Source organism: Anomaloglossus baeobatrachus, chromosome 11, assembly GCF_048569485.1.
Source record: "Anomaloglossus baeobatrachus isolate aAnoBae1 chromosome 11, aAnoBae1.hap1, whole genome shotgun sequence".
Classification (NCBI taxonomy): Eukaryota; Metazoa; Chordata; class Amphibia; order Anura; family Aromobatidae; genus Anomaloglossus; species Anomaloglossus baeobatrachus.
The window spans coordinates 52178929-52195463 of NC_134363.1; the positions used below are offsets into that span (position 1 = coordinate 52178929).

The 16535-nt window shown below is 50.2% G+C and overlaps 1 protein-coding gene across 5 annotated transcripts in view; it reads right to left on the minus strand.

Annotated features, from left to right (window-relative positions):
• The window catches only part of LOC142256469 (carnitine O-palmitoyltransferase 1, liver isoform-like), a 111300-nt gene that overhangs the window by 8957 nt on the left and 85808 nt on the right, over window positions 1-16535 (minus strand). For all 5 annotated transcript variants that reach the window (XM_075328168.1, XM_075328171.1, XM_075328167.1 and 2 more), the window contains exon 18: window positions 6382-6474. In XM_075328168.1, the coding sequence (XP_075184283.1) occupies window positions 6382-6474 (93 nt within the window). The remainder of the gene's footprint in view (window positions 1-6381; window positions 6475-16535) is intronic.

Consider the following 16535-nt stretch of genomic DNA (forward strand, 5'->3'; position numbering starts at 1 on the left):
TACCTCTGCTGTCTGCTGCATTCATTCAGCGCTGTGTCTGTGACAGTCGCGGCTGGATGTAAGCAGCGCAGGACCTGTGGATTACGCCGGAGCTTTGGTGCGGGAGGGGTTAATAAAATGGTGAAAGAGGCTTGTTTGTTTTATTTAAAATAAAGGATTTTTCTGTGTGTGTGTTTTATTCACTTTACTTACGGGTTGATCATGTCAGCTGTCACATAGACACTGCCATGATCAAGTCTGGAGTTAATGGCGGTGGTCCCCCACCATCATTAACCCCTTGTATTACCTTGCTGCCACTGCTACACGGTGGCAGGAAGAGCCGAGGACACGCCGGTGCTGCCGCATAATGCATGCGATAGTCCCGGGGCAGCTGCGGCTGATATTCTCGGCTGCGGGAGGGGGGAGTGAGGCAGGGGACATTAACCCTGCCCCTCTCCCTCCCCAGCCTGAGAATACCGGGCCGCCGCTGTGTGCTTACCTCGGCTGGAAGGTAAAAATACGGCGGAGCCCACGTGCTTTGTTTTCTATATTTCCGTTTTCTTTCTATGTGTGGTCTATGTGTCTGTGTTCTATGTGTGTTCGATGTCTGTGTGTGTCTGTGATCTGTGTGTGTGTGTCTGATCTGTGTGTGTGTTTACTCTCTGCTCCGCTTCCTCTTCCTGTAATGACATCACTTCCCTGCAAACCGCAGGCAGCGATGTACATTACCGGAGGTAAACCGCGAAATACCGCAGGAAAACGCAATGAACCTCACAGAATTTCCTGCCTGCGTTATTCCCTGCGGGATTTCACGATTAACATTGGAGTCAATGTAGTGAAATCCCGCAGCGATGTGCGGAAAAGAAGTGACATGCACTTGTTTTTGCTGCAGGATTCCCGCAGCAAAACATGCAGCTGTCAAATTCCGCCTAGTGCGCACATGATTTTTTTTCTCCATAGGATTTGCTGGTGATTCACTGCAGAGATGTTATGAACATTTTCTGCAGCGAAACATGCAGCAAATCCGCGGAAAATCCGCGGCAAAATCCGGTAAGCGCGCACAGGGCCTAAGTCTTCCCTCCATATCACATATGCTTCAAGGCTCTTCACTTCTGCATACTGCGAGAGTTTGCCATGCCTTTTGCAGCACAATGCTTGTTTGGGTTCAACTTTCAACATGTCAAAGTCGTCTCCTATCTCGACCGTGTGTCTAGTCGTCTGGACCACACTGTTTTTTGATTCACATGAACAAGCCTCCCTCTCCCTATAGAAAAGTCTTCTACTCTTCTTTTTGGAAGTCAATCACTCTGACCTTCCCGCTCCATGCTCGATTCTCTTTGTAAAACAGTCTCACAATAGTGTAATTATTCTAATCCAGTTGTTGGAAGACCGTGATGATGGACGCCAGTTAGATACTGGAAAAGTTCGCCAACTGAGCTAACAGTTCAGCATTGCTGGTAGGCTCTGTAAGCCTTCTCTTCCTTCTTCATCTTGAATTCAGAGCCGTTCTTTTGCCTCCCCTCGTTTTGAAGGATCTTCCGGCTAGCAGCCTTCTGCATTTAAAATCGACAGCGCTGCAACATCCATCATTCACCAAAATGGAACCCTATCCCGATCGGTCAAGGAGGAATTATCTGGTCACGACAGGAACAATGTGTACCGGTGATATTAGCAGTTTGTGTCCCCGAAGTAGGTTCTAGACTGCCGACTCTTCTAACACGGGAAAGACCTTCATCAGGAGTGGTGGTTTCCTCATCAGGAGTGGTGGTTTCCTCATCAGGAGTGGTGGTTTCCTCATCAGACGGTTCTCATCTATATTTTTTTTTCAGTGGAGCACCCCTGACATCAATCTGCTGGCATCCAAGGTGCATTACAGAGTCCTTTAGTTCGTATTCAGGTCCTGTGACTCTCAGTGGTTGTCTCAGATGCTCCGGTGGTCTCCTGGGTTTTCCATCCTCCCCTTTCCTTCTGTCATTCTCTAGTTCCGGAGTGATCGGGTTGCCTACCACCTTTAGGAGGAAGCCTATTTTCTTGCAGACACCTCCAGATCTGTTTCCTTGGTCCACTCTTATCTAAGAGCTTCCATTTCTCCGATAAGGTCATTGATCATTACCAAAGCAAGGAAGCCCTCCCTCTCTTTGTAACTATCCTCATACATGACCCTTTCTCTCTTTCCCTCCTGAACTTCTTGCTGTCGGACCTTGAGTCTAGCCCATTCATTAGTTCTCGCTAAAAGTCAGGTCTATGTCCTTTTAATCCTTTTCAAAGGAATGTAGTTTTCCGTTCACAGTTAAAGATTTCCCGTGAGGAGAGTATGGTTGATCATTCTACATCAGCCTCCTGTGGATCTCTGGGACCTCACCTGATGTTAAATGCTCTATAGCGAACTCATTTTGAACTCATTCTAGCATTCTATCCTCGTTCCCCTGGAAAGTTTTTTTCAATGACAATCACTTCCATGGGAGAGTCTCAGAACTAGCAGCCCTGTCTCGTCATCCTTCTGTCTTGTTCTCCTGATTAAGAGTGTCATGCGTCCCGTTTTCTGCTATTCTTCTAAGGCTATGTGCGCACTGGGAAATGGAATTTTCTTGAGAAAATTCCGCATGCTCTCAAAGATTACCGCACCCGCGGTAAAAAACCGCGGCAAACCGCACCCGAAAACCGCATGCGGTTTGCTGCGGTTTCACCGCGGTATTGTTCGCGGTATTGCCGCGGTTTTGCCGCGTGCGGGTTGGGATGTGCTTTATTGCATTCAATGCAATAAAGCACATTGAAAAAAGAAAAAAAAAAAGTCATTTAATTCTGAGATAGTAGATAGACAGAAGAATAGATAGAGGGATAGATAGATAGATAGATAGAGGGATAGATAGATAGATAGATAGATACATAGAGGGATAGATAGATAGATAGAGGGATGGATAGATAGATAGATAGATAGATAGATAGATAGATAGATAGATAGATAGATAGATAGATAGATAGAGGACAGATCGCTGCATTTCCCACGGTCGGCAGTGAGTTCACATTACCGGCCGTGGGAAATGACCGGTAATTACCTCTGCTGTCTGCTGCATTCATTCAGCGCTGTGTCTGAGTCGCGGCTGGATGTAAGCAGCGCAGGACCTGTGGATTACGCCGGAGCTTTGATGCGGGAGGGGTTAATAAAATGGTGAACGAGGCTTGTTTGTTTTATTTAAAATAAAGGATTTTTCGGTGTCTGTGTTTTTTCACTTTACTTACGGGTTGATCATGTCAGCTGTCACATAGACGCTGCCATGATCAACCCTGGAGTTAATGGCGGTGATCCACCACCATAAACCCCTTGTATTACCCTGCTGCCACTGCTACACGGCGGCAGGAAGAGCCGGGGACACGCCGGTGCTGCCGCATAATGCATGCGACAGTCCCGGGGCAGCTGCGGCTGATATTCTCGGCTGCGGGAGGGGGAGTGAGGCGGGGGACATTAACCCTGCCCCTCTCCCTCCCCAGCCTGAGAATACCGGGCCGCCGCTGTGTGCTTACCTCGGCTGGACGGTAAAAATACAGCGGAGCCCACGTTCTTTGTTTTCTATATTTCCGTTTTCTTTCTATGTGTGTTCTATGTGTCTGTGTCTATGTCTGTGATGTGTGTGTGTGTGTGTGATGTCTGTGTGTGTGTGTGTGATGGGTGTGTGTTTACTCTGCTCCGCTTCCTCTTCCTGTAATGACATCACTTCCCTGCAAAACCGCAGGCAAGCTATGTACATTACCGGAGGTAAACCGCGAAATACCGCAGGGAATAACGCAGGAAAAAGCAGTGAACCGCACAGAATTTGCTTCCTGCGTTACTCCCTGCGGGATTTCACGATTAACATTGGAGTCAATGGAGTGAAATCCCGCAGCGACGTGCGGAAAAGAATTGGCATGCAATTGTTTTTGCTGCGGGAATCCCGCAGCAAAACATGCAGCTGTCAAATTCCGCCCAGTGCGCACAGGATTTTTTTTGCCCATAGGTTTTGCTGGTGAATCACTGCAGAGATGTTATGAACATTTTCTGCAGCGAAACATGCAGCAAAACCGCAAAAAATCTGCGGCAAAATCCGGTAAGTGCGCACATAGCCTAAGACAGTTTTCACTCTTCTCCCTATGAGTTAGATAGCCTTCCCTTGCTCCGCTCTTCTCCCGTTTGTCCTCCTAACCAGTCTTTAGGATATTTTATACCTGGTCAGAGTGCATCTCAGCGCACCTATCTGTCTAAGACAACTTCATTAGGCACTCGAATTCCGTGTTCGTAATCCGGAGAGGTCAGGATAGATTTCCGGTCTGGATCCACTGTGCCATTCTGGATGCATATTGAGTGAGAGACGGAGCACCTCCATTGGTTTCTGGCACTTTTCATCCCTGGCATGGGTCTCCTAGACCATTTGTCGTCAGGCCTCTATTTGACAGCTCTGCTGTCTAGTTATTTGTACTTACTTTTTCCAAGTTTTACAGTGTATACACCTGTCTTAGGTTGCAAATTACAATGGCCGGTTTCTAACCTGAAATTCTCACCTCTGCTCTCCATTTTTCTAGTCCTTTCTATTCCCTTCCTTGGTGACTGCTTTGGAACAACCCATGGTTTCCTGTGTCCCCCGATTAGGCGATAGAGAAAAGAAGACCGTACTCCCTGTGAAATCTTTCTCAGAGCCTTTGAGGGGATAGCACCCGCCCGTAAGTGACGGGCCAGTCGGTTCAGGTTGCTTCTATTGCTTTCACACCAACTATTTGGCTTGGTTCCGGTTGGTGGGTGTACCCTACTGGAGAGGACCCATCTTGTTCTTCTTGCCTAGTGTCAGAAGCATACACCCATGGTTCCCTGTGTCCCCCAATGAAGGCTCAGAGAAATAACATTTTATGGCGAGTACCTAAAATCTTCTTTTCACTGCACAAGCCCTTAAAATGGAATCTGTCAACTGATTCATGCTGTCTGAACCACGGGCATCATAAGTCAGAGATCGACTTCATTACTGCAATAGTTTATGTTTCACCCCAAAACACAACCAGGGATGATGCAGCAGGGAGGACTAGTCTAAGAGGTAGGTAGCCAGTGACTTCTCCCCACTGTTCCCCTAGACGGATAGGTCTGTACCTCTGTATGTGTACAAGCAATGGGAAACATGGTGGGGAGAAGCCGTGCTGGGGTCCTGTCTCTTGGACTAGTCATCCTAGTCATCCTCGACACATTGTTGCCAGCGGCCAATTCAAGGATAACTAGTCTAAGAAGCAGGTAGCCGGTGACTTCTCCCCATCGCTCCCCTAGACGGATAGGTCTGTACCTCTGTATGTGTACAAGGAGGGACAATGCAATGGGAACATGGTGGGGAGAAGCCATGCTGGGGTCCTGTCTCTTGGACTAGTCATCCTCGATGCATTGTTGCCAGCGGCCAATTCAAGGATAACTAGTCCAAGAGGCAGGTAGTTGGTGACTTCTCCCCACCACGCTCCCATTGGTCTGTACCGCTGTGTGTGTACAAGGAGAGACAATGCAATGGGAACATGGTCAGGAGAAGCCGTGCTGGGGTCCTGCCTTCTGGGTTAGTCATATTCGACCCATCGTCGCCAGCTGCAATTTCAAGGTACATTTTCTTGCAAAACATACTTATTCAAACTAACATAGCTAGGCCCCTATTCATGCTGCCTCTGTTTCGCGCAGCATAAATCAGCTCACAATCTCCATTTAATTGAACTTGGATCTTGGGATACCTTGGGCTCTGGATTATCCAGGTAAACCCCTTTAACTGTCAATATAATCCATACTGCGATCTTAAATAAATGGGGCTAATATTTGGTTCAGCATTCTGTGCTTGTTATGGTCTCTGCCTTTTGGGTGGGGGGTTGAGATCTGCTCTAAATTTTCACAAAGTGGAGGGACGCTGTGATTACAGGCGAGACAACTTTTACTACTAGCGGGGTGGAAGGACTACTGGAAAGCTCTATTCTAACTACAGAGGAAATGGGGGGCTGCTGTGGCTGTTAAAAAAAAAAAAACGCAGTGGGAGGTTTCAACTATTGGAGACGAGCCGCAGAGACGTACTCAGACTCTGGGGGAGGTTTGGTGCCCTGATGTGACCATTGGGAAAGAAGATTTTATTGCTCTTTACTGCTAGAGGGGTTGGAGATGAAGTGCTATTCTATTTTCATACACTATATATAATATATAATATATAATATATATATATATATATATATATATATATATTACATTTTTATTTTATTATTTTTTTATTCTGATAACTTTACATGGACCAATTGATTAATTGATTTTGCAGATTTTGTGATAGAAATGAAGATCTCAGAGCAAATGTGAAAGTGGATGTCAGCACTGGAATATGTGGGATGGTTCAGGAGGAGGAATCTACGGCAGAAGACCAAGTAACTCACTGTCTCGTGGCTGGAGAATTTGCAGGACAAATGGAAGTTGATCAGATTTTCGCCAACAATGATGTAGGAGACCCCGTATCCATCATCGGCCACCTGTAAAAACAGGAAACGGATTCAGAGACAGCGGACACGAGAAAGATTGTTTCCTGCTACAATCCGATGCACAAGACCCCCACCCGCGATAATTGACGGCTGAAGACCCCTGTAACCGTCAGCCACAACTTTCTACTTTACTGTTTGAAATACACATCAGAGTATTAAAAAATGAGTGACTTTCCTTTTAAATGGGTTTTCCCACAACTGACTGCAAGATCACCCAATCACATGAGTATCCCTCATCTCATGTCCCTTCTCACTACCCGACGGCTGTGAATTTACAAAGTGTGGTTCACGCATGCGCTCTGCCGCTCCAGTAACTACCTATGGGACTGATGGAAACAACTCATCTATCGCAGCCCTATAAGCGTTACATGGATCGGCACAACGCACACCCCACTGTCATGTCATTTGAAGCTCTTCTAAATGCAGTTTCTCATGGATGTCGTCTGTAGCAGTCAAGGACCCCATCTTCCTCCAGTCCAGTCATCAACACATTGTCCTCTCACAGGATGTGCCAAAATTGGTGCAAACATCAGTTTAGATCATAAACAAGCATCTTTTTCTATGGGCCATTGTCATGAACAGGGGGAAGGAGTGGAAGTTACACCCCCCCCCCTTTTCCACCTCACAGAGCACATGACTCGCTCTCTAGCGCCCCTCTTATAGTCAGGCCAATTATGGAATTGCCCGACAATAAGCAAGGAGGCCGCTATTCTACTATGCCGATGATTGAAGGGTTCCCGGTGAGAGTAAGGCATATATTCCCCGACTTCTGTGGCGGAATATATCTAATCCGCCCCTGATCTCACGGATCACCCCACAATGATCGTTGGCATAAACTCGCTGCCACCAATCGATTACGATAACTATTACACCGAGCACACAGACGTGGAATTCAGGATCGAGATAACAGAACAGCCCAAGATTAAATTATATATGTTTTAATAGCCGTAAGGGCACACTAGAGACTACAATACATACAATATGGAATTTACAGAATATACCGTATTTTTCGGACCATAAGACGCACTTTTTTTTCCTCCAAATTTGGGAGGAAAGTGTGGGGTGCGTCTTATGGTCTGAAGCTGCGGGGTAGGGAGCTGTGGGGAGTCAGCGCTATGCAGTGGGATCACAGGAGGCAGGGAGGGTCGCTGCTGCAGGATGCCGGCTGCTGGAGAAACCACGTGTGCCCGCTGCTTAAAGTCAGTGAATATTCATTAGCTGCTCCCCGCCCACCTCTCTATGCAGTCAGCGGGTGTAAGGAGCAGCTAATGAATACTTGTTTAATGTAAACAGCGGTCACACGTGGGAGTTCCAGACGCCGGCTTCCTGCAGCAGCTGCGGAGACTGGGTCCGCTGTGTAGGAGGCAGGAGCAGGGGGACGCTGCAGTCATGTCTGGCCCGGGGGGGAAGTGCAGATCACTGCAGTGTCCGGGCCAGAGCACGGCATACCTTCACAGCACAGCCGCAGTCTCTGTGCTGAGGGCTCAAATTACTTTCACTTTGCTCCTGCTGCCTCTGCACTAGAAACAGTCTCCCGTAGCTGACAAGGACCTACAGTGATGTAATGCAGAGGGGTGGGCCAGAGCAGCACAGAACAGCACAGAACAGCACAGTGCCCTGCCTCTTCATTACATCACTGCAGGTCCTTGAGATATGGGAGACTTTGTGTGTAATGCCAGGACCAAACTGAAGCATGGTGAGCAGCACATCAGTAAAAGTAAGGCAATAAATAATATATAAAGGCATTACTGTACACCTGGATGGGGTTGGATCATATACACATACATACATATATATATATATACATATATATACATATACACATATATATATCTTTACACACACATACACTATATAACTATATACACACAGGCACACACACATTATATACACACACACACACACACACACACACACACACATACATACATACATACATACATACATACATACATACATACATATATATATATATATATATATATAATCTTTACACACACATACACTATATAACTATATACACACAGGCACACACACATTATATACATACACACACACACACACACACACTATAACTATACACACACACACAATCCAGATTGGAGGATCACACACATAATGATGGGGAACATACATATTCCACGATGGGGGCCATATATACAAGGTACCCAGAAAGGAGGATATGAGGACAGAATTTGGGGATATTATTACCGCAGTAACACTGTCAGCAGTAAAATAACAGTGTGTCATGACCACATTCTTTTACTTTAATTTTATTTTTTTCTATTTTTTCCTCCTCTAAAACAAGGGTGCGTCTTATAGTCCGAAAAATACGGTATATATATGTCAGAATACATTTACAAATAAGACGCGGTCACAAACAGGCATACAGATGTATCAATTACCTTAGGGTTGAGGGTTTGGCCCATGCAGGGGGGTATTGTGTGGGGCCAGGGACGTTTCAGGTATCCTCCACTACATGAATGAAGCACGTGACCCCCAGAAGAAATACAATGCACGGACCTCTGCCCTTAAGGCCCAGTCACACACGACTTACCAGCAATCTCGAAAACGATGTGACCTGATAGGGATCGCAGGTAAGTCGCTGGGAGGTCGCAGGTGAGATGTCACACAGTCAGATCTTACCAGCGATGCAGGAAAGATACAGGTCGCAGTAGCGACCTATATAACGATCTCAGCAGTCACTGTGACCCGGTCACACAGTGTCAAACACAGCAATGCATCCTGCCCAGCAGGACATCGCCTTTGAAGAAAGAAGGGAATTTTGTTTACTTACCGTAAATTCCTTTTCTTCTAGCTCCAATTGGGAGACCCAGACAATTGGGTGTATAGCTTCTGCGTCCGGAGGCCACACAAAGTATTACACTTTAAAAAGTGTAAACCCCTCCCCTCTGCCTATACACCCCCCGTGCCTCACGGGCTCCTCAGTTTTGGTGCAAAAGCAGGAAGGAGGAAACTTATAAATTGGTCTAAGGTAAATTCAATCCGAAGGATGTTCGGAGAACTGAAACCATGAACCAAAAGAACAATTCAACATGAACAACATGTGTACACAAAAGAACAACAGCCCGAAGGGAACAGGGGCGGGTGCTGGGTCTCCCAATAGGAGCTAGAAGAAAAGGAATTTATGGTAAGTAAACAAAATTCCCTTCTTCTTTGTCGCTCCATTGGGAGACCCAGACAATTGGGACGTCCAAAAGCAGTCCCTGGGTGGGTAAAAGAATACCCCGGTAATAGAGCCGAAAGACGGCCCCTTCCTACAGGTGGGCAACCGCCGCCTGAAGGACTCGCCTACCTAAGCTGGCATCTGCCGAAGCGTAGGTATGCACCTGACAGTGTTTCGTGAAAGTGTGCAGACTCGACCAGGTAGCCGCCTGACACACCTGCTGAGCCGTAGCCTGGTGCCGCAATGCCCAGGATGCACCCACGGCTCTGGTAGAATGGGCTTTCAGTCCAGAAGGAACCGGAAGGCCAGAAGAACGGTAGGCTTCAAGAATTGGTTCCTTGATCCACCGAGCCAAGGTTGACTTGGAAGCCTGCGACCCTTTACGCTGGCCAGCGACAAGGACAAAGAGCGCATCCGAGCGGCGCAGGGGCGCCGTACGAGAAATGTAGAGCCGGAGTGCTCTCACAAGATCTAACAAGTGCAAATCCTTTTCACATTGGTGAACTGGATGAGGACAAAAAGAAGGTAAGGAGATATCCTGATTGAGATGAAAAGGGGATACCACCTTAGGGAGAAATTCCGGAACCGGACGCAGAACCACCTTATCCTGGTGAAACACCAGGAAGGGGGCTTTGCATGACAGTGCAGCTAGCTCAGACACTCTGCGAAGTGATGTGACTGCCACTAGGAAGACCACCTTCTGTGAGAGGCGGGAAAGAGAAATATCTCTTATTGGCTCGAAAGGTGGTTTCTGAAGAACCGTTAGCACCCTGTTCAGATCCCAGGGTTCTAGCGGGCGCTTGTGAATTCGGATCTGCCTGCCTTCCAGCCACGGCTGGAACGCCTTTAGGGCTAGATACACTGCCCTTATCTCCAGAACATTGATCTGAAGGGAGGACTCTGGCTGAGTCCAGGTACCCTGAGCCCTGTGGTGGAGGAAGACCACTCCCCACCCTGACAGACTCGCGTCCGTCGTGACCACAGCCCGGGATGGGGGCAGGAAGGATTTCCCCTTCGACAAAGAAGTGGGAAGAAGCCACCACTGAAGAGAGGCCTTGGCTGCCCGAGAAAGGGAGACGTTCCTGTCGAGGGACGTCGATTTCCTGTCCCATTTGCGGAGAATGTCCCATTGAAGAGGACGCAGATGAAACTGTGCAAATGGAACTGCCTCCATTGCTGCCACCATCTTCCCTAGGAAGTGCATGAGGCGTCTCAAGGGGTGCGACTGGGCTCGGAGAAGAGATTGCACCCCTGTCTGTAGTGATCGCTGTTTGTCCAGCGGAAGTTTCACTATCGCTGGGAGAGTATGAAACTCCATCCCGAGATATGTCAGCGATTGTGTCGGTGTCAGTTTTGACTTTGGGAAATTGATGATCCACCCGAACCTCTGGAGAGTCTCCAGAGCAATGTTCAGGCTGTGTTGGCATGCCACCCAAGAGGGGGCCTTGACAAGAAGATCGTCCAAGTAAGGGATCACTGAGTGTCCCTGAGAGTGTAGGACTGCTACCACTGTTGCCATGACCTTGGTGAAGACCCGTGGGGCTGTTGCCAGGCCGAAAGGCAGTGCCACGAACTGAAGGTGTTAGTCCCCGATGGCGAAACGCAGGAAGCGCTGATGCTCTGGTGCAATCGGCACGTGGAGATAAGCATCCCTGATGTCGATTGAGGCTAGGAAGTCTCCTTGGGACATCGAGGCGATGACGGAGCGGAGAGATTCCATCCGGAATCGCCTGGTTTTCACGTGTCTGTTGAGCAGTTTGAGGTCCAGAACGGGACGGAAAGATCCGTCCTTTTTTGGTACGACAAACAAGTTGGAGTAAAAACCGTGACCCCATTGCTGAAGGGGAACAGGGATAACCACTCCTTCTGCCTTCAGAGTGTTCACCGCCTGAAGAAGAGCATCGGCTCGCTCGGGGGGGCGGAGATTTTCTGAAGAAACGAATCGGAGGACGAGAATTGAATTCTATCCTGTAACCGTGAGACAGAATGTCTCTCACCCATCGGTCTTGGCAATGTGGGCACCAGGCGTCGCAAAAGCGGGAGAGCCTGCCACCGACCGAGGATGCGGTTTGGGGAGTCCGCAAGTCATGAGGAGGCCGCTTTGGGAGCGGTTCCTCCGGCGGTCTTTTTAGGACGTGCCTTAGACCGCCATGAATCAGAGTTCCTCTGACCCTTTTGAGGCCTGTTGGACGAGGAGAATTGAGACCTGCCTGAGGGCCGAAAGGACCGAAACCTCGATTGTACCTTCCGTTGTTGAGGTCTGTTAGGTTTGGACTGGGGTAAGGACGAGTCCTTGCCCTTGGATTGTTTAATGATTTCATCCAATTGCTCGCCAAACAGGCGGTCGCCAGAAAACGGCAAACCGGTTAAAAACTTTTTGGAAGCAGAGTCTGCCTTCCATTCACGTAGCCACATGGCCCTGCGGACTGCCACTGAATTGGCGGATGCTACCGCTGTACGGCTCGCAGAGTCTAGTACAGCATTCATGGCGTAGGACGCAAACGCCGACGCCTGAGAGGTTAATGACACAACCTGCGGAGTAGCGGCTCGTGTGGCCGCATTAATCTCAGACTGACAGGCTGAGATAGCTTGGAGTGCCCATACGGCTGCAAATGCCGGAGCAAAGGACGCGCCGATAGCCTCATAGATGGATTTCATCAGGAGCTCTATCTGCCTGTCAGTGGCATCCTTGAGTGATGCACCATCTGCCACTGCAACTATGGATCTGGCCGCCAGTCTAGAGACTGGAGGATCCACCTTGGGACACTGAGCCCAACCCTTGACTACGTCAGGGGGGAAGGGATAACGTGTGTCATGAAGGCGCTTAGTAAAGCGCTTATCCGGAAAAGCTCGGTGTTTCTGGACTGCATCTTTGAAGTCGGAGTGATCAAGAAACGCACTCCGTGTACGTTTGGGAAACCTAAAATGAAATTTCTCCTGCTGACAAGCTGACTCCTCAATCGGAAGGGCTGGAGGAGAAAGATCTAACACCTGATTGATGGACGCTATAAGGTCGTTTACTATGGCGTCCCCTTCAGGCGTATCAAGGTTGAGCGCGGCGTCAGGATCAGAGCCCTGATCTGCCACATCCGCTTCATCTTCCAGAGAGTCCTCATGCTGAGACCCTGAACAGTGAGATGAAGTCGAGGGAATCTCCCAGCGAGCCCGCTTAGTCGGTCTGGGACTGCGGTCCGTGTCGGAGTCCTCCCCGTGGGACCTATGAGTCGACCCAGGAGCACTTTGCTGCTCCGACCGAGGGGGGCATGGGGGCAATGAATCAACAGTGCCCGGGGCCTGTGTTACAGGTCTGGACTGCAAAGCTTCTAGTATCTTAGCAGACCATCTATCCATAGACTCAGAAAGTTTGTCAGCAAATACTGCAAACTCTGTCCCTGTCACCTGGACAGTGGGGGCCGGAGGTTCCACCTGGGCCGGGGGTCCCACCAGTGGCTGAGGCTCCGGCTGAGTGAGTGTCACAGGGGCCGAGCATTGCACACAATGAGGGTAGGTGGAACCTGCAGGAAGCATTGCCGCACATGAGGTACAGGTTGCAAAGTAAGCCTGTGCTTTGGTACCCTTGCTTTTTGCGGACGACATGCTGTTTCTCCTCTTAGAGGAATCAGTGAGGGTATATAGCCAAACGCTAATAGTGCGGCCGTACAGAGTAAATGTATACAATATAAGCATATAAATATACACTTCGGCACCCAGGGGGACCAGCACCTAGTAACAGGTGCGGCTTACCGACCGCTCTCAGCGGTTGTGTGACCACCAGATTCCCTGCCTGGGCCTCCCAGAGCTGTGGAGCTCGGAGTTGTCTCCCCTCTGAAGTTCTCCAGCGTCTGAAGTGCTGATAGCAATGGCTGCCGGCGTTCAGAGAGGAGGAGGGAGCCGTGGGTGTGCCTGTAAAAGTGCGGGAATCTGGTGCCCCACGGTGCTCAGTGAGGGGGGAGGAGGATACAAAGTATGCTCCTGCCCTCAGCGCTGACGTCCAGTGCAGCGTCCCGCCCTTACCCCTGACTGGCAGGCCCGGGGGCGGGAATATGCAGCACTAGGCCGCAAAAGCCGGGGACTAAAGTTATAAGCGCGGCCGGCAAACAAGCGCGGTCAGCGCGGTAGTCCCGGCGCACAAACACACCCAGCAGCTGCTGTAGTGTCCATTACACAGGCGCTCTATGCGCCGTCCCCAAGGGGACACAGAGTACCTCAGAGTAGCAGGGCCTTGTCCCTGATGATACCCGGTCTCCTGTCCAGCAGATTCCCTCAGGGGCTGCGGAGGGAGCGCGGTCCCAGTGCCTGGTGACCGGTTAGGATCCCACTTCACCCAGAGCCCCTAAGGGATGGGGAAGGAAAACAGCATGTGGCTCCTGCCTATGTACCCGCAATGGGTACTTCAACCTTAACAAACACCGCCGACCAGAGTGGGGTGAGAAGGGAGCATGCTGGGGGCCCTGTATGGGCCCACTTTTCTTCCATCCGATATAGTCAGCAGCTGCTGCTGACTAAAATGTGGAGCTTGCGTGGATGTGTGCCTCCTTCCACAAAGCAATAAAAACTGAGGAGCCCGTGATGCACGGGGGGTGTATAGGCAGAGGGGAGGGGTTTACACTTTTAAGTGTAATGCTTTGTGTGACCTCCGGAGGCATAAGCTATACACCCAATTGTCTGGGTCTCCCAATGGAGCGACAAAGAAATTCCCTTCTTCTTTGTCGCTCCATTGGGAGACCCAGACAATTGGGACGTCCAAAAGCAGTCCCTGGGTGGGTAAAAGAATACCTCGATAAAAAGAGCCGAAAAAACGACCCCCTCTTACAGGTGGGCAACAGCCGCCTGAAGGACTCGCCTACCTAGACTGGCGTCTGCCGAAGCATAGGTATGCACCTGATAGTGTTTCGTGAAAGTGTGCAGACTAGACCAGGTAGCCGCCTGACACACCTGCTGAGCCATAGCCTGGTGCCGCAGTGCCCAGGACGCACCCACGGCTCTGGTAGAATGGGCTTTCAGCACTGAAGGAATCGGAAGCCCAGAAGAACGGTAGGCTTCAAGAATCGGTTCCTTGATCCACCGAGCCAAGGTTGACTTGGACGCCTGCGACCCCTTACGCTGGCCAGCGACAAGGACAAAGAGCGCATCAGAACGGCGCAGGGGCGCCGTGCGAGACACGTAGAGCCGGAGAGCTCTCACTAGATCTAACAAGTGCAAATCCTTTTCACATTGGTGAACTGGATGAGGGCAAAATGAAGGTAAGGAAATATCCTGATTAAGATGAAAAGGGGATACCACCTTAGGGAGAAATTCCGGGACCGGACGCAGAACCACCTTATCCTGGTGAAAAACCAGGAAGGGGGCTTTGCATGACAACGCTGCTAGCTCCGACACTCTACGGAGCGATGTAACTGCCACTAGAAAAGCCACCTTCTGCGAAAGACGTGATAAAGAAACATCCCGCAGCGGCTCGAAAGGTGGTTTCTGAAGAGCCCTTAGGACCCTGTTAAGATCCCAGGGTTCCAGCGGCCGCTTGTAAGGTGGGACTATGTGGCAAACTCCCTGCAGGAATGTGCGGACCTGCGGAAGCCTGGCTAGACGCTTTTGAAAAAACACGGAAAGCGCCGATACTTGTCCTTTGAGAGAGCCGAGAGACAAACCCTTATCCATTCCGGACTGAAGGAAGGAAAGAAACGTGGGTAAGGCAAACGGCCAGGGGGTAAAACCCTTATCAGAGCACCAGGATAAGAAGATCCTCCAAGCCCTGTGATAGATCTTGGCGGACGTTGGTTTCCTGGCCTGTCTCATAGTGGCAATGACATCTTGAGATAACCCTGAGGACGCTAGGAGCCAGGACTCAATGGCCACACAGTCAGGTTGAGGGCCGCAGAATTCAGATGGAAAAATGGCCCTTGAGACAGCAAGTCTGGACGCTCTGGGATTGCCCACGGTTGACCCACCGTGAGGTGCCACAGATCCGGGTACCACGACCTCCTCGGCCAGTCTGGAGCGACGAGGATGGCGCGGCGGCAGTCGGACCTGATCTTGCGTAACACTCTGGGCAGCATCGCCAGAGGAGGAAACACATAGGGAAGTCGAAACTGCGACCAATCCTGAACTAATGCGTCCGCCGCCAGAGCTCTGTGATCTTGAGACCGTGCCATGAATGCCGGGACTTTGTTGTTGTGCCGAGACGCCATGAGATCGACGTCCGGCGTTCCCCAGCGGCAACAGATCTCTCGAAACACGTCCGGGTGCAGAGACCATTCCCCTGCGTCCATGCCCTGGCGACTGAGGAAGTCTGCTTCCCAGTTTTCTACGCCCGGGATGTGAACTGCGGAGATGGTGGAGGCTGTGGCCTCCGCCCACAGCAGAATCCGCCGAACTTCCTGGGAGGCTTGACGGCTGCGCGTGCCGCCCTGGTGGTTGATATACGCGACCGCCGTGGCGTTGTCCGACTGTATGCGGATCTGCCTGCCCTCCAGCCACCGGTGGAACGCCTTTAGGGCTAGATACACTGCCCTTATCTCCAGAACATTGATCTGAAGGGAGGACTCTGTCGGAGTCCAGGTTCCCTGAGCCCTGTGGTGGAGAAAAACCGCTCCCCACCCTGACAGACTCGCGTCCGTCATGACCACAGCCCAGGATGGGGGCAGGAAGGATTTTCCCTTCGACAGAGAAGTGGGAAGAAGCCACCACTGAAGAGAGGTTTTGGCTGCCAGGGAAAGAGAGACGTTCCTGTCTAGGGACGTCGACCTCCTGTCCCATTTGCGGAGAATGTCCCATTGGAGTGGACGCAGATGAAACTGCGCAAAGGGGACTGCTTCCATTGCTGCCACCATCTTCCCCAGGAAGTGCATGAGGCGCCTCAAGGGGTGAG